General features: G+C 35.0%; 1 protein-coding gene across 6 annotated transcripts in view; it reads right to left on the reverse strand.

Moving 5' to 3' along the window:
• The window catches only part of ESCO1 (establishment of sister chromatid cohesion N-acetyltransferase 1), a 74,886-nt gene that overhangs the window by 32,081 nt on the left and 18,271 nt on the right, over positions 1 to 24,534 (reverse strand). For 4 of the 6 annotated variants that reach the window (XR_006890084.1, XM_046671359.1, XM_046671356.1 and 1 more), the window contains exons 2-8: positions 24,268 to 24,370; positions 19,201 to 19,303; positions 16,826 to 18,970; positions 11,573 to 11,687; positions 10,388 to 10,448; positions 9,127 to 9,241; positions 5,500 to 5,631 (exon numbers count right to left, since the gene is read on the reverse strand). Coding sequence is in view for 5 of the 6 variants with exons in the window: in XM_046671359.1 (XP_046527315.1) it covers positions 5,500 to 5,631; positions 9,127 to 9,241; positions 10,388 to 10,448; positions 11,573 to 11,687; positions 16,826 to 18,376 (1,974 nt within the window). In the remaining variant the exon portion in view is untranslated. The remainder of the gene's footprint in view (positions 1 to 5,499; positions 5,632 to 9,126; positions 9,242 to 10,387; positions 10,449 to 11,572; positions 11,688 to 16,825; positions 18,971 to 19,200; positions 19,304 to 24,267; positions 24,371 to 24,534) is intronic. The other 2 variants (XM_046671360.1, XM_046671357.1) reach the window with 1 other exon arrangement.

Genomic DNA, 24,534 nt, shown 5'->3' on the forward strand with positions numbered 1-24,534 from the left:
TCAGAGTGCGAGATATTAGCTAAGGAAAATAAAACTAACAGATAAAGTAGGGACGGGGGAGCTATTTTATACTGGGTGGTCATGGAGGGCATCTCTGAATGAAGAAAGCCAGTGCATGAAGATCCAAGAGAAAAACACTCCAGGAAAAGGTAAAGTAAGTACAAATAAACTAAGAGTGGAATGTGGTCCGAGTGGCTCAGGAACAGAAGAAAAAGCTATATGAAGGGGAAGTGTCAGAAGATGAGAGTTGATCTGAAACTAGAGTTCAAAGAAACTGGAGTTGATGCCAAAACGCCCTAGATTTTATCCTGTGTATGAAGAGAATTCAATGGAGAATTTTAAATAAAGAAAGGACATAATCTCAAGTTTTTAAAAGACTGCTATGGACATTGTGGAGAAGCACTATAGGGAAACAAAAATGGGAGCTGGGAGACCAGTTATGAAAGCATCACACAAGTGGTCCAGGCAAAAAATGACAGCAGCTCTGTCCAGAGTGGTAGCAGTGGACACGACCAAAGTGGGAGAATTTGGAATCTATTTTGAAGGTGAAACTTACTAATGGATTGAGTATAAGGAATGCACGTAAAAGAAAGCTGAAGGATTATTCTGAAGTTTTTGGTTTGGGGGAAATGAGTAGATGGTGGTACCATTTCTAGAATAGGGAAAAGGAGAGAAAGAACAGATTGGAGAAGTTTTATCTGCCATTAGATATGTTACAGGTTCTCCCTCCTCAGAGTCTATGAACTTTTTTTAAAAAAAAGTAAAAATTTGTTGCATGTAACATTCATTCATAAGGCATTTTTCCTCCACTATATGGCTCCCCCCATGCCAAAGCAAAATTACCCTCTGAATAAGTTCGGAAGCACTGCTCCCATCCTATATTTATATACTACAATACTGTAAGTCTTAAAGACACAATGAAGTAGAAAAATTAAAAATCAGGGTCAGGGAGCAGAGAAACAAAAACCTGGATGCTTAAGATTTAAAATTTTAGGTAATTTTTATGTAATAAATTCCTACCTGTTTCTAAAGACTATTTCCTAACACAGGGTATATTACAGCCTTACCTTTAAGCAGAGAAACTCAATGAAACTCAGACCAAATTCTCTAACCTGGTGCTGAGTCCCTCCTACAAATATACCTGCTCCCTATTACCCAGTGATGCCAGAGTACAGTTCTAAGGCTCAAAGGTACTTTGCTTCTGATAAGAAATTTTCACATATTGAGGTATATGGGGTAGCTATTCTGGTTTAAATCTGATTTGGCCTGAACTAAAGAAGCCTGACTTACTGCCTATCAAACATACATTGTACATCTGCTCTAATAATTAAAGAATGCATTAAACATTATCTCAACGTAAAAGAATGCACTCTTTGAAGATAAGGACACCTACTTCCTTTTCTAGGGCACCAGTATCCATGATGCCAGTATTAGTACTCCTGCAGATAAGCTTCCTTTCCCAGACACGAGGGGCATGTCGACTTGCTAATCTGCAACTGAGTATCTCTTTAAAACTTTGATGAATATGCATCCCGGGCCTGTTTGATGTACATTCTCTGTTCTAAAAAGGTATAAAACAGTACTGAAAACCATGCTTCTCCAGAACCCTTTCTTCCCTTGTGGAGACTTCCTTCCCAGGTTATGGTCCTCAGCTTGGCTCAAGTAAAATTCACCTCATTTCTCCTATCTATAGAATGGTTATTGGTTACTTTCATCGACACTTCAGAGTCCTTTCCCATTCCCAAGACTTTAAAATCTCTATTCCTGTTCTACTATTTACTTCTCTTTAATAATACTCTGTTGCCTCTTTTTCCTAAGCATCTTCAAAAGGAATACAGAAAAAATAGACAAAAGTAAATTCATATGTATTCAAATTTCACATAAAGGTTAAGCATGGTTTCCTTGACTCAGCTTTCTGTAGCAGCACTGCCCAACAGAACTCCCTGTGACAATACCAATGTTATACATCTACATTAACACAGTTGCCTCAAGCAACATGTGACTACTGAGTACTGGCTGGCATCACTGAGGTTCAGCATTTTTAGTTTCATGTAGCTTAGTGTTACTATACTAGACAGCGCAACTCTGTGGCCAATCAGGAATCCGCCAAATCTTTCTTTTCTTTTTTTTTTTTTCAAATCTTTCTTCGAAGTTTTTCTTGTCATCAATTTTTTCCCAATTTCCACCAATGTCATAGTAATTCAGCACTACACATATATCATACATGTAACTACTCTGTTCCTATATGCCACTGAAATATTATTTCTTTCCCTACACTCCACACCAAAATATTATTTCCACACTATTTAAACTTAACTCTATCATTCACGATGCTCAAAATTCTTCAACATCTAAAAGAACAGAGAGACTAAAGTCCAAACGGCATTCAAAACTGAAATATCACAAGCTGACTTGACATATTTTTTAGTCTTATTACCTAAAAAGTCTCTGATTCAGTAAAAAAGATCTCCTCATTATTCCCCACAAAGACGTTAAGCTTTTTTATGCTTTAGTTATACTATGCTATCAATCACAGGTCACCTCCATATGTCCACTTTCAAAAATCAAACCTTAACTCTTCCTCACTTGTGAAAACAAACCCCTCTTCTGATCACTGCTCTACCAAAGTAACTATCACTTCTAAATTGCAAAGCTAATTTATAATTTAATCTAAATAGTTAATGGTGATTTGTTGCTTTAATAATTACTTAAATCTTTTATTGTTAACTTTTTGTTTCTTTCAGGCTTTGTTCCTAAACTTGAAGGCAAGGGCGTATCATATACCCTGAGAGGAAGGACCTGCAAAGAGCATTCAGTCAGATGTTAATTAATTCAAAGTAGATAAGGAAGGATAGAGGAAAAAAGGATTAAGTTAGGAGTTTCTCTGCAAAGTTCCCAAATATTATTCCTCTTCTGCATTACTAAAAGCTCAAAGTACAGCTAAGTTCTGGATAGGTTCGTGATTGGCAACATGGCTCAGTGCTCTAGGTGATTTTTCCTACTTTCTCTTCACACCTATAGGAAACAGTACCTTAGTTCACAAAGGGAAACTGAAGTGTTCCTAGGTCTAAACTAGAGTCTAGGCTTCCCCTAAAGCATTAACAGACTCCTTCCTAATAATGAGTCAGAAAACATACATTTCCTCAAAAGGCTGTCAATGAGGCAGACGGGGTACAACAAATGACTAGAGAAGGAGAGCACCATCAGTCTCTCCCCGACCCCAAAGCAAAGAGGATAAGGAAAAGAAAAAGAAAATACTTCAGTCAACCACAAATAGACCCTGTGAGCATCAATTTCCACTATATAATTTAAATATTAATCTTTTGAAAACAGGACTTTAGCCATTTTTGACTGTCACAGATTATTATCATGTCTAAGGGAAAATTTTTACCGTAAGGAAAAGCTGCTTATTTTCTACAGAATGCTTGATTAAAATTTAAAAAGTAAAACTCACTGTTCTAGTTTATTCTATTTTTAAATAGTCTTTAAGTAGAACAAAACTTTATTTCCAGTCCTGAACATTGTCCATTTAAAATGAATTAAAGCCAGAGCACCAAATGACTTGTTTTCTATGTGTGTCTCTCCAAGAAACATACACGACAGATAAAACTGGCATTAAAAGTTAGATTTTTGTAGAGCACTTAAGAGTACTTAATACAAAGCACAATACTAGGTGCCCAATAAATGTTTAATGTCACAACCCAAAGTCCAGAGCTGTGATCACAGCAGAACATCTTTAATATAGGTATGTTTTTATCCTCTCTCCAAACGCTAAGAAAGAATACTACAAGGTTTTGAAGGAGTTTCTACCCTAGATTCTATATATACCTACATTTGAAAACAGCAAAAGATGAGACTATTGACCTTGATGTTAGCAAAGGATGGCCAACTGCTAAACTCAATTCCTTCTCTTAGGCTTATTTCAGACATAAATAAAAAACCCATAGCTCTGTCCCATCAAGGGTGGGGTAGGGTGGAGGAGCTGGGGCAGGAATCAATCTTTCCTAAATTGCTACATTGCTTTAAAGTTTTGCAAGAGTCAGAATTTGTTTAGAAGGTGATGTCCCCACCTTGTTACATAAACCAACTTCCCTTGGTACTGTGGAAGAGCAGAATACATATTTCCTAATTGTTACTGTTTCTCTCAGAAACTAAGAACTTCCCTTAAGATAAAGAATTAAGCCTTTTAAACCTAATCTCCTTATAATTTTAGGAAACTGATCCCAAAAATCAAATGATGGAATCTGAGCAAAAACTCACTTAAACTAACATCTTCCGGATTCATGTATATAAAATAACCTGAAATATTTCTGCCCCAAAAGTATTCTATAATTTAGCTACCTGATAGAACTACTTTTCTTCTCAAGTTGTAAGGATATTAATATAGTCAAATGGGAAAAGTACAAATTTCAAACGATAAATACAAAGCTATAGATATTTTATGTCCACATATCTTACATTTTATTTAGTTAAGTGGAAGGAGGGAGTGTGTGTAGAAAAGCCAGATGAAATAAGGAATATAAAGGATCATCACAGTAGGGAACCAAAAAAAGGCAACCCCACCTATCTTGAGTAGAAGTAACTGGATAAATGAAATAAGGAACACAACACCTTCAATCAAAGGGAAGGATACCAATTTAACTGAAGCCAATAAAGATCTTTAAATAATCCAACATCTGATGCCTAGGTAAAAGCCTATATGAAATGAATTGGTGATCTCAGTTCAGATATCCTGGAGGTCTTATTAATGTGAGTGTACAGTACTGAAGGTAACATGTATAGAATAAAAATAGATTCCATTTCAGATATGGGTAAACAGTAATTACATTAAATTACTATTTTCACAAGATATCTGAAATGGCTCAGAATTATTTAAAATTTTGCTATTTGCAGAAACAAATATTAAATATATACTCATTGTCTCAAATGCACAGACGTTAAAAAATATATACTAAAACATATTTACTTTGTGGGATTTTTTTTTTAGCATACTATAATTTCCCAGGTCTTAAGCTTCAAGAATCTTTCTTTTTTAATTTTATAAAGAAAACTCTCACGAAAGCAAAGAGAAAGTAAAGGAAATCCCAAAACCATCTATTTGGTATAATATACCTATCACTATCAATCCTCAAATAAAAAGTTGTGCCAAACTATATGAATATTGAACAGGCTTGTCAACAATTAATAATTCTTAAAATCAAAGGAAATTTTAAAAATAGTCAAGTTGAATAGCATTACTTGTTAGAAAAGGAGAGATACAATAACTATTTTAAAAATATAACTTAAAAAATCCCACAACATGAACCAGTCAGAATAAATTAGCTGGTTTTTATGTTTGGCTTTGTTCTAAAATAAGCCAGTATATATACTACAAGGACTTTGTATATATTCATTTTCTAAAAACAAAAATTTTTCAATGACAAATTTGGCAATTCATCTCTTTAAGATCCTGACCTAAGTATCTGATTCTACATTTTAGAAGCCATGAATTCCACTTACCACATATTTTACAGCGCTTATAAACTGGTTGTGGAAGAGGAGATGCTGTGTTTCATCTTCTGGATTTGAAGCTGTGTAAAGCATGCCACAAACGTTACAGGAAACTGCTCCAAATCTTTTCTGTCCTGCATCCTATTTATAAAAAACAACAAAAGCGTTTTTTCCCTCTCAAAGAAGTAATTCCAAAATATCAGCCTCTAAAGCTATAATGTGAACATAAAGTGAGAAGGGTTTAATCTATAATAAATAACATTCAAGGTTGATCACCAAAACTAAGATATTAATCACTAAAATCTGTGTGTAATTTTATTAAGCACTATTTCCGTTTTAGTAATCTGATCACTCGCTTCACAGCATTTAATAACGACTGAAAGGAACTGAGAAATATCTTTAACATTACAATCTTAGTCCTAAAGCCCCAAATAGCAAATATTCTATAAACGAAAACTAATACATATTTTATATCTATAATATTTATACTTCTAAAGTTTAGAGGAAATAGTGTTTTACATGCTTTTTTTAATGCCTTAAAAGTCTGTTCTCTTTAAATGGTTTTGTTCTAGTATAGATATTAAAAATATTTTGATGTCACTAAACTCTTGAGAAAAGATAAAGTTAATTTTTTCTATTATCTTTATATCAAATAAGTACAAAAGACTGGCTACAATCACCTATACTCCAGTAAATCATACTCGTGCTATAGAATATAGAATTGGTTTACAAAATATTTTCTATTCTTGTCCTTATTTCACAAGAAAATTACAGCAATATGATCTAACTTTAAGAATAATAAACTAAAAAAGCATAATCCCTTTACTCTTTCTGCTCTAAAACTGTCCAGTTTCAACTACTTACTGGAAAAAATAGGATCTAAGATAATAATATCTCTAGTGCCTTAGAACCAGAGTTAAACATAGCAAAGAGAAATCAAATGGTAAATAAAAGATTACATATAAAACTAAAGGGAAGTTAATTCTAAAAGTTTCAAAGTATTGACAAAATGTTACCTAAAATTTATTTCAGGGAGTTTAAAAAGTAATTTGTAATTGTGGCAAGATGCAACATAATATTTACCATCTTAACCATTTTTAAGTGTACAGTTCAGTAGTGTTAAGTACATTCACACCATTGCGCAACCAATCTCCAAAATTCTTTTCATTTTGCAAAACTGAAACTATATACCCATTAAACAACAGTTCCCTATTCCCCAGTACATTCCCAGCTCCTGGAAATCACCATTCCATTTTCTGTCTCTATGAATTGGACCACTTAGGTATCTCATATAAGTGGAATCATACAATATTTGTCTTTTTGTAACTGGTTTATTTCACTTAGCATAATGTCATCAAGGGTCAACCATGTTGTAGCATGTGTCAGAATTTCCTTCCTTTTTTAAGGGTGAATAATATTCCATTGTATATATACACCACACTTTGTTTATCCATTCATCCATCAACAGACATTTTGGTTGCTTCCACATTTTAGCTATTGTGAATAATGAACATAGGTGTACAAATCTCTCTTCAAACAGAAAGCTTTCCTAGTAATGAGTAAACATTTCTACCTCAGTTTCCTCATTGGTAAATGGGAAATAATAGTAGTACTATCTCATACTTTTTCTATAAGGCTTAACTTAGTTAATATGAATGGCGTACATGAGACAATGCATTCAAAAAGTATTAGCTACTGTCATGATCATTAACATCATCATCATCAATTCTTGATCAGCACAATCCAATAGAAATGTGATCCACAAATCTAATTTTAAATTTCCTAGTACCATGTTAAAGAATGCTCAAACAGGTGAGATTAACTTCAATAATGTATTTAACAAAACATATCCCAAATATTATAATTTCAACATGCATTAAATATAAAAAAAACTATTACTGACATACTTTGTATTCTTTGTTTGTACTAGTCTTTGAAATGCAGTATATATATTTACACTGACAGCATCTCTCAATTCTGACAACCTACATGTCAGGTGCCCAACAGCCAAGTGTGGCAACCATATTGGACACTGCAGTTCTGGACTCTATTAGTCAAATCCTGTTTCACTATCATACTGATTTGACAACAAAAATATTATTAAATTTAATGAAAGAAATTTTTCCCTCACTATAAACCTTCTCAAAACTTTCTAGACAATTCTTACAAAGCTATTCTCCCATATTAAAGTTAGAATCAATCATCCAGTCTCAAAAACTCCTACTGATTATGTCAACTGGAAGTACATTAAACATCTCTATTATTTCCTTTTTTTTTTTATACTGTGCTCACTCATTCAAACTAGATTTCTAATCAAACAAAATATCTCCCTCTCTTTGAAACCAGGGACCAACTTGCTTTACCTATACTCAGTTAGTTGTCTGTTTGCAAAAGTACTTATAAAATGCATTACTAAAACCCACCCTACTGATAACATTTCCCTGGCCCCTAGTCATCATGGTAACAGATGCTTGAGTTGTTTGTCGGGAACTAGGAGTTGACCCCCTGTCCAGTTCAGGTTGGTTCAAGAACACCAATTCACCAACTGTGTACCCGTGCAGGTGTCTGATAGGTGAGCTCCTGATGTCAGGGAGCCAAAAACTCCACCCTCAGATCATGTCACAGCCTCCATTTTGAGAACATGTGTCCTATGAAGAGCTGTGAAGCCTGACTATGCTTGCACAGATCACCAATCACTTCACTCCTCCTTTACCTCCAACCACCTATCCCCACACTTCAGACCACTTTGCCCCCCTACCCCATAAATATCCCTTGTCCCCATTTTTGGGAAGGTGGATATGAGATTTTTTTCTCCCATCTCCTCACTTGGCTGTCTTGTGAATAAACCCTTTCTCTGCTGCAAACTCATCACCTCAAGGATTGGCTTTTTTTTTGGAAGATTAGCCCTGAGCTAACATCTGCCACAAATCCTCCTCTTTTTGCTGAGGAGGACTGGCTCTGAGCTAACATCCGTGTCCATCTTCCTCTACTTTATATGTGGAATGCTTGCCACAGCATGGCGTGCCAAGCAGTGCCATGCCTGCACCCAGAATCCAAACCGGTGGACCCTGGGCCGCTGAAGCGGAACATGCGAACTTAACTGCTGCACCACGGGGCCAGCCCCACCCCTCAATGATTGGCTTTTCATGCAACCGGCAAAACGAATCTCTTTCCCACCTTGCCACCAAACTGTAGAGTACTTATGTTCTATTTCAAATTAACTATCATTTATCTCTCAGTAAAATGTAGTTTCAAATTAACATATACTGAAATATATGTATTTAAAATTATTTTATCTATTAAGGTCTATGTCATGTTAATAGTTAAAACAACTACTAAAAGAAGGTAGTAATCAAATGACATATTTAAGAAAGTAACAAATGTGAAATAAAGTATAAATCTGCTGTAAATAAAACTAGAAGTATGGAAATTTGAATTTTTATTATTTGTTACAGGATGGACTCACTACTTGGGGGGGAGGCAGGATTTGTAATGATACCAAGATTATTTCTATAATAAAGATTTATGGTGACAAAAAAAGGCTCTTTGGAAGAAAGGAATGAATTTATCCTTTAACAAAATGCATAAATAAGGTGCATATAACACTTCACCAAAAAGGTCAAGTTGTATACTTACTATGATCAACTGTTTTTCATCAGCTTTCTCTGCTTCTTTTAGTTTCAAGTCCTTTGGAATTGTTATCTCCAAACGGGAATTACACTTAGGCCAAGAGTGATTTGGTGGTGTCTCCCTTTAAAAATGAGAACAAATGATTGAATGTTATAGATCCACATCACTTCAAATCACTGGAAGGAAAAAAAAAATACTTTATTTTTTATACAACACTGACAAATTTCAACTCCAAGGGGGGAAAAACCACCTTTTAAAAATCCAAGGCGCTGGGGGTGGGGGCCGGCCCTGTGGCCGAGTGGTTGGGTTCTCGCACTCTGCTTGGGTGGCCCAGGGTTTTGCCGGTTCAGATCCTGGGCGCAGACATGGCGCCGCTCATCGGGCCATGCTGGGGCGGCATCCCACATGCCACAACTGGAAGGACCCACAACTAAAAATATACAACTATGTACTGCGGGGGCTTTGGGGAGAAAAAGGAAAAATAAAATCTTAAAAAAAAAAAATCCAAGGGGGGAACCCAAGAAAAGCAATTTTCAACCAATAAGAAACTGCAGCATCTACTATAGTTTGAGAAAATTTTAAGTTTTAGCACCTGAATCACTACAGTTTGTCCTAAATACTGTTTTTGGTAATCAGTGAAGCAAAATAAATCATATTTAATTTCATTTGACGTTAAAGACAGAACAAAAAGCTTTTAATCTACTGAAAAGACTTTTTCCACGTTGATAATACCCAGTATTTCGAGAGGTTTGGCGAAAGGAGCATTCTCAAACACTGTTGCTGGGAGTATAAAAAGATACAACCACTTTGGAGGGAAATTTGGCAATGTAGGTTAAGTCACATAGCTATGAATTTATCCTAGATACAGTCACACAGATGAGCAAAGATACGTGTACTGCAGGACTTTTTTTTGGTAGAAATAAACTAGAAACAACCAAAATGTCTACAAAGTGGAGAACTGTTCAATAAACATTGGAATATTCACACAATGAACTCTAATGTAAAATTTAAAAGAATGAGGAAAAGAAGGTAGAAAAGATGCCCATAATACACATAATACACTAAGTTAAAAAAAAAAAAGCTATAAAATAGTATGCATGGCAGAAAAAAAGTATAAAGAAAAAAGAATTTCCGAATATCACCGTCTCTCTACATGAAAAACTTGAAGATTACTAGCACAACTTTTCAGGGAAAAATCCCCCAAACTCAAAACTTACAGGTATAAAATCCTTAAGGTCTCATACTTACACTTAAACTAATACCTTACCTGTTATCACTGGTCTTTAATGTTTGGTTATTGAGTATACTATGCTGTTGGGGAGCTGGACCTGTAATTTAATCAAGAAGATGGGTTAGGTACTAAGCTTTGTACTAGCTCTCCACCTAATCGTAGAAAATTATTATACAGAGGGAAAAAAACAATACACTAAATGCTTTATTTTTAATAAAGATCACTTGATAAAATTAGAGCCCCTTCCTAAATATTATTATTCAGAAAAGCGGCAGAAAGGCTCTACAGAGCCACAAAGAGATCTAATGGTATATTAAGTTTGCCTCTGGTTTCACCAATAATTACTAGCACTAACAATAAAGGAAATCGTTAAATGCCTGCATAATTATACAATCGCTAAATAGAAATAACGGAAGACATTTCTTTGTTTTAAAAAAATTGTAGTCTCTGGAGTTTTAATCACATTAATAATCAAATAATGCAATAATCAACTCATTTTATTTTCTAATAAATCAATGCATTTCTCATATTCGTATTATACTTCCCTATCTCTCACTAAGAGAAAAGGTTAAACGATATGCAATTAAAGCAATTATCTGACCCTGATATTGTGCTCCAAGTATACCTCTCCTTTAGCAGAGAGAAAAATAGGAATTAGGAATTTCTTTTCTATATCTCCTGGTGCTTCATCTGATATAAGTGAGCAAATCCCCATTTAACAGTTCAAATAATATACTGTCAAAAATTTTTCACAAGGTTACAAAAATTTTGTATGGTGTAAGACGAGAAATTGCAGCACTTATTAAAATCCTTAAGACAAAGATACAATCACTAAGATGGAAAATTGGGTAACTGAGGGTTAAAGACAAGAACTTGGAGTGGTAAAGCACAAATAGTCATTTATACTTGAGAAATAAGCTGCAACCACTAAAGTGAGCAATTCATTAAGTAACACTTCTATGGAGACTAAGTCACAAACAAAAGATTTAAAATAAAAGAACTTGGGTTAGGAAGTCAAAGAATCATACTTAATTACGTTAAACAAGACAATCAACATAAGCAAGTCACCCTCAAAGAATGATGATAATCACACATTTGCAAAACATAAACAATGGTTAAGAAGAATTTAACAGGCCTATATGGTAGTCAATATATTTTCCTGTCATTCTGAAAAAAATATCTGAACACGGTGAAATCCAAATAATATTTTCAAAGTATTACCTGAAAATTTACTCTCCCCAGAATCAATTTTTCCTTGACTAAGCAGAGCTGATACAGTAGTGGTATTTTCCACTGGATTGTTTTCAAGCTTGGATTCCAAACACAGGCTGTAATTCTGAACATATTAAATTCAAAATTTTAATATTTGTTTCTATATCCACTTTTGGATCTTATCCCAATACACTTTCAGTGAATTTTAGCATTATACTAAGAAAATTTAAGATACTTTATATTTGGAGTAATTCACATAGATATGCCATAAAAGCCTCTTCATGATCTCCCCAGAAGCTGCCCTGGCAGCATCAACTCCTATTATTCCCCTTCAGGGTAGATGGGAAAATTTACGTCTCCCACAGATATATTCCATATTTACTTGGCTCTATAATTTTTCTGAGTTTCATCTATCGAAACCTGCATCATCCAACAGAGTAGCCACTGCCACATCTGACTACTGAGGACTTAAAATGTGGCTAGTTAACTGATTTATGTTCTAAATGTATAATACCTACTGCATTTTGAAGAGTCAGTACAAAAAAAGTAAAATATCTCAATTTTAAAAACTGATTACATGTTGAAACAACAGTATTTTTATATGACAGGTTTAATAAAATGTACTAATCTTATCAGTTTCTTTTTTAATGTGGCTACCAGAAAATTTGAATATGTGGCTTATATTACACTTCCACTGCATAGTGATGATCTAAAAAACACCATACCCCTATATAAACACAATTCATTACTTAAATATCGAGCCTCTTCCATGAAGTCTTCCACAAGCTTTCCCATGCCCTCTCCCCAAATTTGGAATAATTCTCCACCTACAGTCATGCCCCACGTAAAGTTTTGGTCAACGATGGATCATATACACAGAGATGGACCAATATATGACGATGGACTGCATATATGACGGTGGTCCCATAAGATTAGTACCACATAGCCTAGGCGTGTAGTAGGCTACACCATCTAGGTTTGTTAAGTACACTGCATGATGTTTACAAAACTACAAAATCACCTAACAACACCTTTCTCAGAATGTGTCCCCGTCACTAAGCAACACATGACTATAGTTCATCTCTATTTCTTTCATGCCCTTATCATTTCCTATTTTAAACGTCGTTTTTGACTCATCTTCTATAACTCTCAAGAGCAAAGACCACATCGTATTTATCTCTGTATTGCCAAGAGCCCCTAAAACAGAACCCTTGTCAAAGCACATAATAACTACCAAAAGAAAAGATTCCAAACTCGGTCAACATTGGCTATCTCAGAGAAACGGAAATGAAGAGGGAAACAATTAACTTTCTGTGTGTGTGTGTATATATCTATCTGTATTGTGACTGTTATAACAAACATGTAACATTATTTTTGAACATTTTTTTTTAAATGAACATTGTCACTAAAAAGCAGAAAAATTAAAAATAATGATGTTACTAACTAATCCCCACTAATAGGAAAGAAGTTAGTTACTGGTTTAAAAATAAATTATAGAATAATTGAGCTTTAAAATTCATGAAGTTGAAATAATTTAAATTCAGCCCAAAGAATTCACAGAAAGCCTATAAGATGCTTAGCCTTATCAAGCATCACCATTTCTCAGTACTGCTCATCATAATTAAAAGAGCAAAGTCACAGGCAGCCACAGAAAGTTTTCAAATGATGTAAAGTTTGTTTTTACATTCGCCTACCTCCCCAAGTATAAATACAGCTAAACTCTGAAGCCAGCCAATCTCAGTTTAAATCCTGACTCCATCAGTTAAATTTCACTCAGGTCAGTTACTTAATCTCTAAGCCTCACTCTCCTCACCTGTAATATGTGGATAATAACAGAACTCACACTGCAGAATGCGGTGACATATGAAGCTCTCCTTTGTCTAACAAAGAGGCAGTGTTCATTTAAACAAAAGCTATTATGATGATTGAACTAAGCTACCTCACTTCTTAGTGTTTATGGGATGAAGAGAAATCTCTAAAGGACTACTGCAATGTAAATTCCTTAAAGGCAGGAAACATTATGTTCTGTAGCCTTAGCACAGTGTCTGGGATGCAGCAGGCACTGAAATGTCTTGAACTGACATGGTCATCCCCACATTTCCTGATCACTCTTTGATGATGATCACATTGTTGATATTGGAGAAAAGGCTGGAAACAACGTAAAAGTGCTTTAACACAGGTAAACATAAATTGTGGTATATTCCTCTACAGCTATTAAAATATCCATGTATCAGTAAGTATGAAATATGTTGACTGCACAAAACCAAGTTGCAAAAAACGAAACAAAAATACATACACACACACACAATGTCAGCATTTATGTAAACATTTAAAACAAACAGTGCTAAGTATTCTTTATGGATATATATACACACATAAACAGTGAAATCATAAAAATATGAACAGAAAAGATCCACACGAACTTCAGGAGCACATTTAATTCTGGGGAAAGAGCAAATGGAAAGAAGAGGGAGGTATGGTCTTTATCTCTGTAAGGTACTTTTCTTCTTTTAAAAGACCAGAATTCAATAAAACGTTGATTTTTGTTAAATTTGGGTGACAGACATGAGTGTAATGTTGGTCTCTGTAGTATTCTGAATGACTGAAATATTCAAGAATTGTCAAATGTCAATAAATTTTTTTTTTTTTTTGCCTGAGGAAGATTACCCTGAGCTTAACATCTATGCCAATCTTTCTCTACTTTGTACCTGGGTCACAGCCACCGCATGGCTGCTGATGAGTGGTGTAGGCCTGAGCCTGGGAACCAAACCTAGGCCGCTGAAGCAAGCGCATCAAACTTAACAACTAGGTCATGGGGCTGGCCCAATAAATTTTTTTTTTTTTTTTTGGAAGATTAGCCCTGAACTAACATCTGCTGCGAATCCTCCTCTTTTTGCTGAGGAAGACTGGCCCTATACTAACATCCATGACCATGTTCCTCTACTTTATATGTGCGAGGCCAACCACACCATGGCTTGCCAAGCGGTGCCACATCTGCACCCGGGATCCAAACCGGCAAACCCTGGGCCACCGAAGTGGAATGTGCGAACTTAACCGCTGCGCCACCAGGCTGGCCCCTAAACTTTTTAACACAAGTTTCATAGGACCATTCCCATAATGTTCCTCAAGACAGAGGGACTGCATGAATCCAAAGCACATTTCAGTAAAAGCACTAGGGAAGGTCAAAATAATGTGGTCTAAGTAAGCATTTCTATGGTAGTGGAGTATATTCCAAAGGAATACATTACATTTCTTACTCGGCAATATATTCTGCATAAACGGTCTTTTGTGTTCTGACGAGTATTTATGCATCAAGCAGTTAAAAGATACACTCTCCTGCTACACCTGGTATGTAGCTATCAATTTGCTGACAAAGACACACCCTGAATAGAAAGCCACCCCACCTCTGCAAGCAGCCACACTTACTACTCATACTACCACTCTACTAACTTCAAATTACTATCACTAATTTGGGGAGGGAGAAAGATTGGCCCTGAGCCAACATCTGTTGCCAATCTTTTTTTTTTTTCCTCGTCCCAAAGCCCCAGCACATAGTTGTATATCCTAGCTGCAAGTCATTCTAGCTCTTCTATATGGGATGCCACCACAGCATGGCTTAATGAGTGGTGCGTAAGTCCACGCCCGGGGTCTGAACCAGCGAACCCTGGGCTGCCAAAGCAGAGCATGCAAACTTAACCACTGGGCCATGGGCTGGCCCCAACTATCACTATTTGAATAATTATCTTCTGATTGATGCTTTCATTCCTGTTTGTACAGAAAATAAAATTTAAGAGTACCATATGATATCTGTTCCTTTTAAGTTCACTTTGATTTTTTAGTCCACGAGAATAGGCAATGATGATGTATTTTTGTGGTTTCTGGAATAAAGTACAGACTCCTCACACACTCATATTTGCTCCCAGACCAAAATGCCTCTAAAGAGAACTTTAAATCACTCCCAAAACATTAGGGTAACTTGACTTTTTTCTATACTTATGATTTTTTTCTCAAATGATCTTCTAATCTTCAGAGTATGTTGCTGTAGAAAGGATGATGGCTGAAAATCAGAACACCTGGCTTCTAATCCTATTTGTGCCACCAAACATGTGACCTATATCACATTCCTCTGTTGCTCTCAGTTTTCTGATTATAAAATTAAATAACTGAAACAAATTAGTGGAGTTTTTGAAATCTGTATTATAGAGCTCCAGAGTTCTACACATATAAAATTTCTGCATTTTGGTTTTATAAATTGGTATTTTACCTATGATTTAATTTGGAGAGAAATGGGCTCAAGCTGCTCTTACAGAGTTTCAAAACTACTTCTTCAGATAATCACTCAAGTTTCTACCAGCTATTAGATTCTGTTTTCCGCTTTATTTTTCCATCTTAAAAATTCTTGGCCACTACAATTTTATTCTTAGACTGAAGACTGGATTATTTACATCTTTCAGACATTTCGTTTGTCAACTATCCAAATTGGCCACACAAGTCAAACCAAAAGGTATCTCCACTACTAGAAATGTTTAATGTTTAAATTTTATCAGACGGGAAAAAAGGGCTGATCTGTACTAGCTGAAACTAATTTTAACAACTTGATCAGAACTGGGGCCAACTTTAAGTTCTACATTTTAGTCACTATGAAACATAGTTTCTATGCTTACAATTAATAGAAAAAGGAAACAAATTAATGTGCTAAATGTAAAAGAAAAGCTAGAATTCAACAGGTTTATGCTTCACATAAGATAAAAATGAAGGGGCCAGCCCAGTGGCACAGCAGTTAAGTTCCCACGTTCCGCTTCGGCGGCCCTGGGTTTACCAGTTTGGATTCCGGGTGTGGCCACGGCACCGTTTGGCAAGCCATGCTGTGGCAGGCGTCCCACATATAAAGTAGAGGAAGATGGGCATGGATGTTGGCTCAGGGCCAATCTTCCTCAGCAAAAAGAGGAGGATTGGCAGCAGATGTTAGCTGAGGGCTTACCTTCCTCAAAAAAATTAAAATAAAATAAAAATGAAGAGTGAAAATGAGGAAACAATGAGAAGTATTCATGTAAATGTGAGACATTTAAAGGAGTCAGCAAGTTCTAACACCCACTACAAGATAGGGCTAATAAAGCCCTTGCTAACAACTGAATAGGATACCCTAACAAATGACTCTAGTATTTTATGACTTAATTCTTAAGCTGAAATATGTTGTAAAACATTTACTTCTTATTAGAAAGTACTCAGACATCTCTACTGTGCATAATGAAAATAGATTACCTTATCTGGTGTTGACTGAAAAGAATCTTTCCTCTGGTTATCCAATGGTGGGTTGGGACATGGTTTTATCTGATTATCCAAATGACAATTTTCAGGAGCCCTTTTTGTGGTTTTATTACTTTGAATTGTAGTATCATTAATTTTAACTTCTCTAGAATTAATTTCTCTCATTTCTTCCTGCTGGCAAGCTGTATTTTTATCATCATGTGGTTTTGTCCCTATAAATGTACTGTGAGTCACAGGATGATGCATTTCTAATGCTGGTAGTGAAAAACTGGTTCGTAATGAGCCCAATTTAGGGGAAACTTGAGAGTCCAACTTATTTTGCTGCACAGAGTTAAATTTTGAGAGTTTAATTTTAGTCCAGTTGGAGTTCTTTTTAGTTGAGCTGTTCATTCCATTTAGTATACATTTCACAGGCTTTGTTTTTCTACTGGGGAAGAAACGATTACATTGAACGTCCTGATTTGTTTCCTTCTGATGAAGTATTTGTCTCGCAATATCAGTCTCTTCCAATTTTATTTCTGCCGGCTTCTCCTCCTTTACACTTTCCATTTGTGAGGATTCCTTTTTTACCTCTACAGTATCTGACTCAATTTCACCAGCAATTTCTTCACAGAGCTGAAGAATGCTACCTCGTTTGCTCTTTCCTGCTTGCTCCAGCTCATTATCGACACTTTGTTCAGGCACTAATGGCTGTGGACTTTTTTGGGATTTTGCACTACTATTCACTTGTGTGTGAATTGACTTCTCATTCCTTTTGGAGACCACTGAAGGAGACAATTTTGATCTTTTTATCTCAGAAGAAGTTACAGTCAGAGATTTTTTCCCCTCTTTTCTAATATTCTTCTGAAGACACTTTCCAGATCCTTTTATGCACTCAGAACTACAAGCATAAACTGTCTGAGGCTCTATCTTGCGTTTTTTTCCTTTTGGGGAATTTATTACCTCATTAATTAATGGATTTTCATCCTCTTTAGAGTCAGACTTCATTTCCAGTATTTTTCTTTTCACATGTTTTTGACTTGTTTTAACTTTATTAGATTTACTTTGAGTATTGCTACAATGCTCTTTTCTTATTGGTGGCAAACTCTGTTTAACCACTTGAACTTGACCCTGAATTTCTCTACTACGCAGAGACATTGTTGAAACCTCTGTTAACTGTTGTAGTCTTTGTGATCTCCGGTTAAGCTGTTCATTTGCTTTAGGGGGTTCATGCACTGACTTTTTCTGAGACAATTTTTTCTGTTTTGTAGATTCTTGTTGTGAATGTCCCTTGGCAGTCACCATATTTTTATTAATGGATTTACCACCTTTTTTATCACAGGACGCTGCCTTTGCTGACCTTGTACTCATGCATGTTCCTAATTCAGGCTCATTTATTTTATTTCCACTAGAAGATTTAACCACTGATTTTATAGCTTCCTTTGGAACCGATTTTTTTGCTAGATTCCTTTGAGAACCTTGAATTTGTATTCCTAAATTCTTATCTTCACTTTTTTTAATAACAGTGGAGGAATTTTCTTTTGATTTCTCCTGAATGGACATCATTCCTGAGTAGGGTCCTCTTTTTCCGAGTAGTTTTTTGAGAGGCTTTTTGTGTCCTGGCGGGTACAAATGCTGAATGTCTAGTATTATTACTGAAGAGCAGATCTTAAAAATCAACTTTCATTGATGCTGATATACATTTTCAACAAAAATACTAGTTTGCTTCAAGTAAGGTTTCTGTCATCCCTAGGACATGAGAAAAGCTGGTACGAAGGCTGAAAGATATTTGTTTTACTTTGGACAAGGTAATACAAATTTAAGGAAAATTTAACTCCAATTCGATGTTTTTAGAACTTTTCATTAAAAAAATTTAATACAGATTCAATCTGTTTTGTTAATTTTTCAATTAATATTGGTTTTCGGACGTAGCCCTATTATTAAAGGAGTTATCACTGACCTATCTGTTTTGACAAAGTTTTTGAAAACTTTTTTCTTCTGAAGTCTACAGTTACTGAACTTTGATTCACTTGAAACATGTCTTACAGCTAAAATGTTTTTTCCTTTGTTTGCTGAGCCTGTTGGTTTAAAGTTCTTATCTAACCTCTTTCGTTTAATAAAATACTCTATTAATATAGATTTCCTTTTGTGCTGCCATTTCTGAAAAAAAAAAGAAAATGAAATTTTGTACAATTCAAGAAATATAGCAATGCTAACACTATACAGAAATAACTGTGATTTATATAAAAACTAGCTTTTGAGTTATTTAGTCTGCAAACTTAAGGCTAACAGAATAAAGTATCCCAAGTACAGTCTTATAAATAACCAATAACTTGTCTTATATAAGCATGGAATAGTTGAAAGTCAGTTTATTCTTCGAGGTTACTTACAATTCTTTTCCCACGTGAGAGAATTGATCTTTCAGCCACCATAACTCATGAAAATTTGACAAAACCATTCCTTATAATATCCTCTTAACACATTACACAGCACCTAAAAGAAAAAGCATTTTAAAATGTTTAAAATGTACAAAGGAAAGATGTAATCATTGACTCACCTCTCATATATCATATATAACATTCTATAATTTTACCCTGTCCTATCATTAGTCTTCAGAGCCCACTTTATACATAGCATTTTAATTTTAGCATTTCTAATGTGAAGTAAACTATGATACATGCATCCAATGGAATTGTATGCATCCATTTTATGTTGTAGAAACAACTTTTAAAATACAAAAACAATCCATAATATGCACATATAACGGATTAAACTGATAAAGTGAAATCCCATTTTGAGGAAAAACAGTGGACATAAAATAACTATATAAATAGAAAACCACTGACACAGTTAAAAAGGCAGATTTAAACACACATTTACCTCTTCTCTCATGTAAAACCTACTTAAAAAAAACAACAGATTAAGACAAAACCATAAATACAACAGACAAAGAACAAAAGAGTAGATGATAAAACGTATGGAAGCCACAAAGAAGGACAAAAAATAACTAACCTCCAGACACAAGAAACCTGAACCCTAAACAGGAAATGAGGAAAGCTGAGAAGCAACTCTGTTTAAACCACAGAATCCTCCAAGACTCAGGAATTGGCAGTACCAGGCTCCATAGGACAGGGGGAAGAAAATGGGACTCAAAAAAACAGAGACTCCCAAATTGCCACTCCAACTACTAGGACCCAGAAGTCTGCCCCCGCATCATTCCCGAAGACTGGAGGTATAAATCTCTGGAAGGAGTAAAACAAAAGGTCTTTGGTGTGTGGGGGTTCAACAGTCATAGGTGAGGGAAGAAATATCATACTGACAACAGAGCGAATAAATAGGAGTACACATACTGACTGCTGAAACCCACTCCCTCCACCCAAAGTCCTCTTTGCCTACTGAGAGATTCCTAGAGGACAGCAGCTAAACCTATGCCTTCTAGGAAGGAAACTAATGAATTACACACACACACACACACGTGCTCACACTCATTCACATCCTACAATCAGAAGACTTACCAGCCCACCCACCATCCAAACACACCTAGCTTCAATCAGTTTTAATGTCTCACTGGTAACCATGAGTAGATAAACAAGCATCACCACATACATGAGGAAAACCTTAAAATGAAAAAAAAAGGAAACAAATAGTTTGGAAAAAAAACTATGCGGAGACAAAAATTAAAAATAAGCTAATTCATCCATGAAACAAATATGCAAGAACATTCACAGTACAAAAAAGAACTTACGAAAATTAAAAATACATAAAAGAAATTAAAAAGTCAATAGAAGCATTAGAAGATAAAGGTAAGATCTGCTAGAACAAAAAGACTGAACTGGCAAATAGGAGACGAAGGGTAAGAAAACTAAAGGATCATCCAGGAAGGACCAACAGTCCAGTAATTCGAGTTTTAGAAAACAGAGAAAAAACACCGAAAAAAATCAAGAATTCAAGAAATTTTCCTAGAACTAACAGACTTGAGTTTCCAGATTAAAAGGGCCAAGAGCATCTAACACAATAGATGAAAAAAAAGATTTTAAGAAGCATATCATGACAACAAAAAGATGACCCTCAAACTTTTAGAGGGGGAAAAATTCTCGAACACATACAGAAGATTAAGACTCAGAATCACATTAGACCTCTCAATAGCAATAGCAGAAGAGAGATAATGGGAAAATCCTTCAAGATGCTGAAAGAAAATTATGTCCAAAGTAGAATTCAATGCCTAATTCAGTGTGAGTCTACAATGAGGATATTTCAGACAGGTAGAGTTTCAAAAAATTTACCTTCCACATATCTTCTATAGAAATGCACCACAAAATGAATGTGTTAAACAAAGGAAGGAGAGAAAAGAGGGAGGTCAGAAGCAAAAAAAAGAAAACAAGAAAAGATAATGTGTGTCTTTACTGAAGTTCATATGAATAAATTAGACAATTAAAAAGAATTTTTAAAAAGAACTTCTATTGATAATACAGATATATAGCCGCTCAATTCTTTACTCCTGTCTATTTAATAAAAGGAATGACTTGGCAGCTGAAGGACTGAGAATATTTTCAAATATATCTTTCTTTTAGTATCGTCAACTTTTGGAGTGTACAAACCAAAAAAGCATCATGCTACATGTGGTAACACAAGAAGACTCCCATTAAATTCAGCAAGTATTTTTTTAACAGCATTGCAGAGGTGATACAATTAAGCAAGCAAAAGAAATAATAAACAAAAAATTGAAAGACAGAAAATTATTATTTGCAGGAAAAAATTCAAGACAACAGGAAAATTATTGTGTACATGAGTTCAGTAAGGTGATAGGTAAAAATATTAAAAATTCAAAAACTTTAAATAAAGGATAATCAGCTGTAATATATAATAGAAGAAAATATCACATACCAGTTACAAGAACACACATATACACAAATCAACTTAAAAAGTAATGGGGTGTAGATTTGTGCTTGCTGATATTAAAATACACTTCATTGTAATAATTAACAATTTAGCTCCAACATATCGATAGACCACAGATTAATGGAACAGCACAGAGACTCCAAAAATAGGCCCAAAAGCATGAGGGAATTTAGTAAAGATAAAGACAGTATTAATTTCATTAATTTCAAATTAATGAAGAAAAGATTGTTCAACAATTGGTGTTAGTACAACTGGGTAACCATCTGAGTAATTTTGGTTTAAGAGTGAGGCAATTAATGTCCAGGAAAAATTTAACCATTAAAAATTAAACATAAAAGAACACATTAAAATGTGGGAGAATTTTAATATTTATTTTCAGAGTGGGAAAAGGTTTCAAGCCCTGTCAGAAAATTCAGAAGCTAAGTTTGAGAGAAAAAACTAAAGGAAAAATACTGGCAAGAAATAGCAAGAGCTAATCACCATAACATGTGCACAAGAAAGAAACCACAGATGGCTGGTGTGATAATAAAGAATAAAATAAGTTAAAACGAAAACAAAACACCATTTTTCCCACCTATCAGACTGGCCAAAGATCAAGAAGTTTAACAACACAGTCTTGGCAAAGGTTTGTAATAGGTACTCTCCCATTCAAGGTCTATGCAGGACGACTTAGCAACATCTATCAAAATTATAAATGCTAAATTTCAAACAATTCCATTTCCAGGACTTAATATTATGGATATACTTGCACAAGTGCACAAAGACACAAATACAGCAAATACAAAATTCTCTGCAACACTGCATGAATAGATTGAATCCCCAACAAACAACCATCACTATAAGCTGGTTACATAATTGATACATTTATGCAATAGAATACCACACAATCACATCAAAGTAGAGTTGAGATTCCACTCAATTCCAGGCATAATTCCCCCAGGCTTTTTATATAGAAATTGACAACCTGATTTTAAAACTTATGTGGAAAGGCAAAAACCGTGTACAATAGTCAAAGACTTTTTTTAAAAAAAGAACAAATTTCCAATACTGACACTAACCAATTTCAAGATTTACTATAAAGTTACAGTAATCAAGACAGTATAATCTGGACAGTAGGACAGACACAGAGATCAACGGAACAGAGATCAACGGAACAGAGAATCCAGAAATAGATGCATACATTTATGGTCAATTAATTTTTGGCAAAAGTGCCAAAGCAAGTCCATGGGGAAAAGAAAGAATGAAAAAAATGGTGCTGGAATTACTAGATATCCAACTGGGAAAAAAAAAAAGAACATCAGTCCTTTACATACAACTCACAAAAATAATCTGAGATTGATCACAGACATTAATGTAAAACTATAAAACTCCAGAAGAAAACAAAGGTGAAAATTTTTGAGACTCTGAGGTAGACAAAGATTTTTTTAGCCAAGAATCACACCCATTCTACCTATGTCCACATAAAAACTTATTCAAAAATCTTCAATGCAGGGGCTGGCCCAGTGGCCGAGTGGTTAAGTTTGTGCGCTCCACTTTAGCGGCCCAGGGTTTCACTGGTTCAAATGCTGGGCACGGACATGGTATCGCTCATCAGGCCACACTGAAGTGGCGTCCCATGTACCACAACTAGAAGGACCTATAACTATAATATATATACAACCGTGCACTGGGGGACTTTGGGGACAAAAAGGGAGGAAAAAAATCTTCAGTGCAGCTTTATGCACAATAACCAAAATCTCAAAACAACCCAAAAGTCAGGGGAACTGGATAAACAAAATGTGGTCTATCAGTATAATAGAAAACTACTCAGCAATCAAAAGGAACAACTACTTGGAACAATATGAATGAAACTCAGTCATTATGCTGAGTGAAAAAAGCTAGACACAGAGTACATAATGCATAATTCCATTTTTTCTGAAATTCTAAAAAAGGCAACCTAATCTACATAAAAAGAAAGCAGATGAGTCATTGCCTGGGGTCAGGAGTGGAGGGAGAGAGAGACTTTTGGAGGTGATGAAAATGTTCTGTATCTTGATTGTGATGGTGGCTCTAAGAGTCTGTAAATCTGTCAAACTCCACCAAATTGTACATTTTAAGAGGGTGCAATTTACTGTATATAAATTACACTTTAATAAAGCCATCCATAAAACAGACCTATAAGTAACCGATATGGACCTACAACCAAGAAACACTGTTAAACCAAAAAAAGCAAGGTGCAGAACAGGGTGTACTTCCCTTTGTGTGAAGAAAGAAAGGAGAGAGAGTGGGAGGAGGAACATGTATAGAAATATATGCTTGCTGATGCACACAATAGGTATGGAAGGATACAAAAGAAACTAGTAATAGTGAGATTTCTGGGAAACAGAACTACAGGACCAAGTGACAGTGTGAAAAAAGCTTACTCTTCACTAGATACCCACTTAAATGTTTTATTAAGTAGACATATAACCTTGCCAAGAAATTTAAATATGTTAAATTTCTCTGAAAATACGAAGTATGTTTGTCACACTGACTATCATCTTGGAAGGCGCTAAATGATGAAAGTATAAGCCACTTACCTTACTAAAATGGAAAGCACATATCACTTTTTTCTTTAAGTTGATTGATGATGCTCCCAATGAACGATGCTTCTAATAACGTCCTGTGTGTTTGGGAACTAATCTTTAAAAAAAAAAATCTATAGCTAAAGTAAAACAATCTATTAAAAAAACAAGAGAATACAAAAATAGTATGGTCTTATTAACTGATATATTAAAACAACTGAGACTAAGCTAGACTAAGTAAATGGCCTTGCTCCAATTTTTCACTATTTCATGCAAAATATA

Source organism: Equus quagga, chromosome 9 (genome assembly GCF_021613505.1).
Source record: "Equus quagga isolate Etosha38 chromosome 9, UCLA_HA_Equagga_1.0, whole genome shotgun sequence".
Lineage (NCBI taxonomy): Eukaryota > Metazoa > Chordata > Mammalia > Perissodactyla > Equidae > Equus > Equus quagga.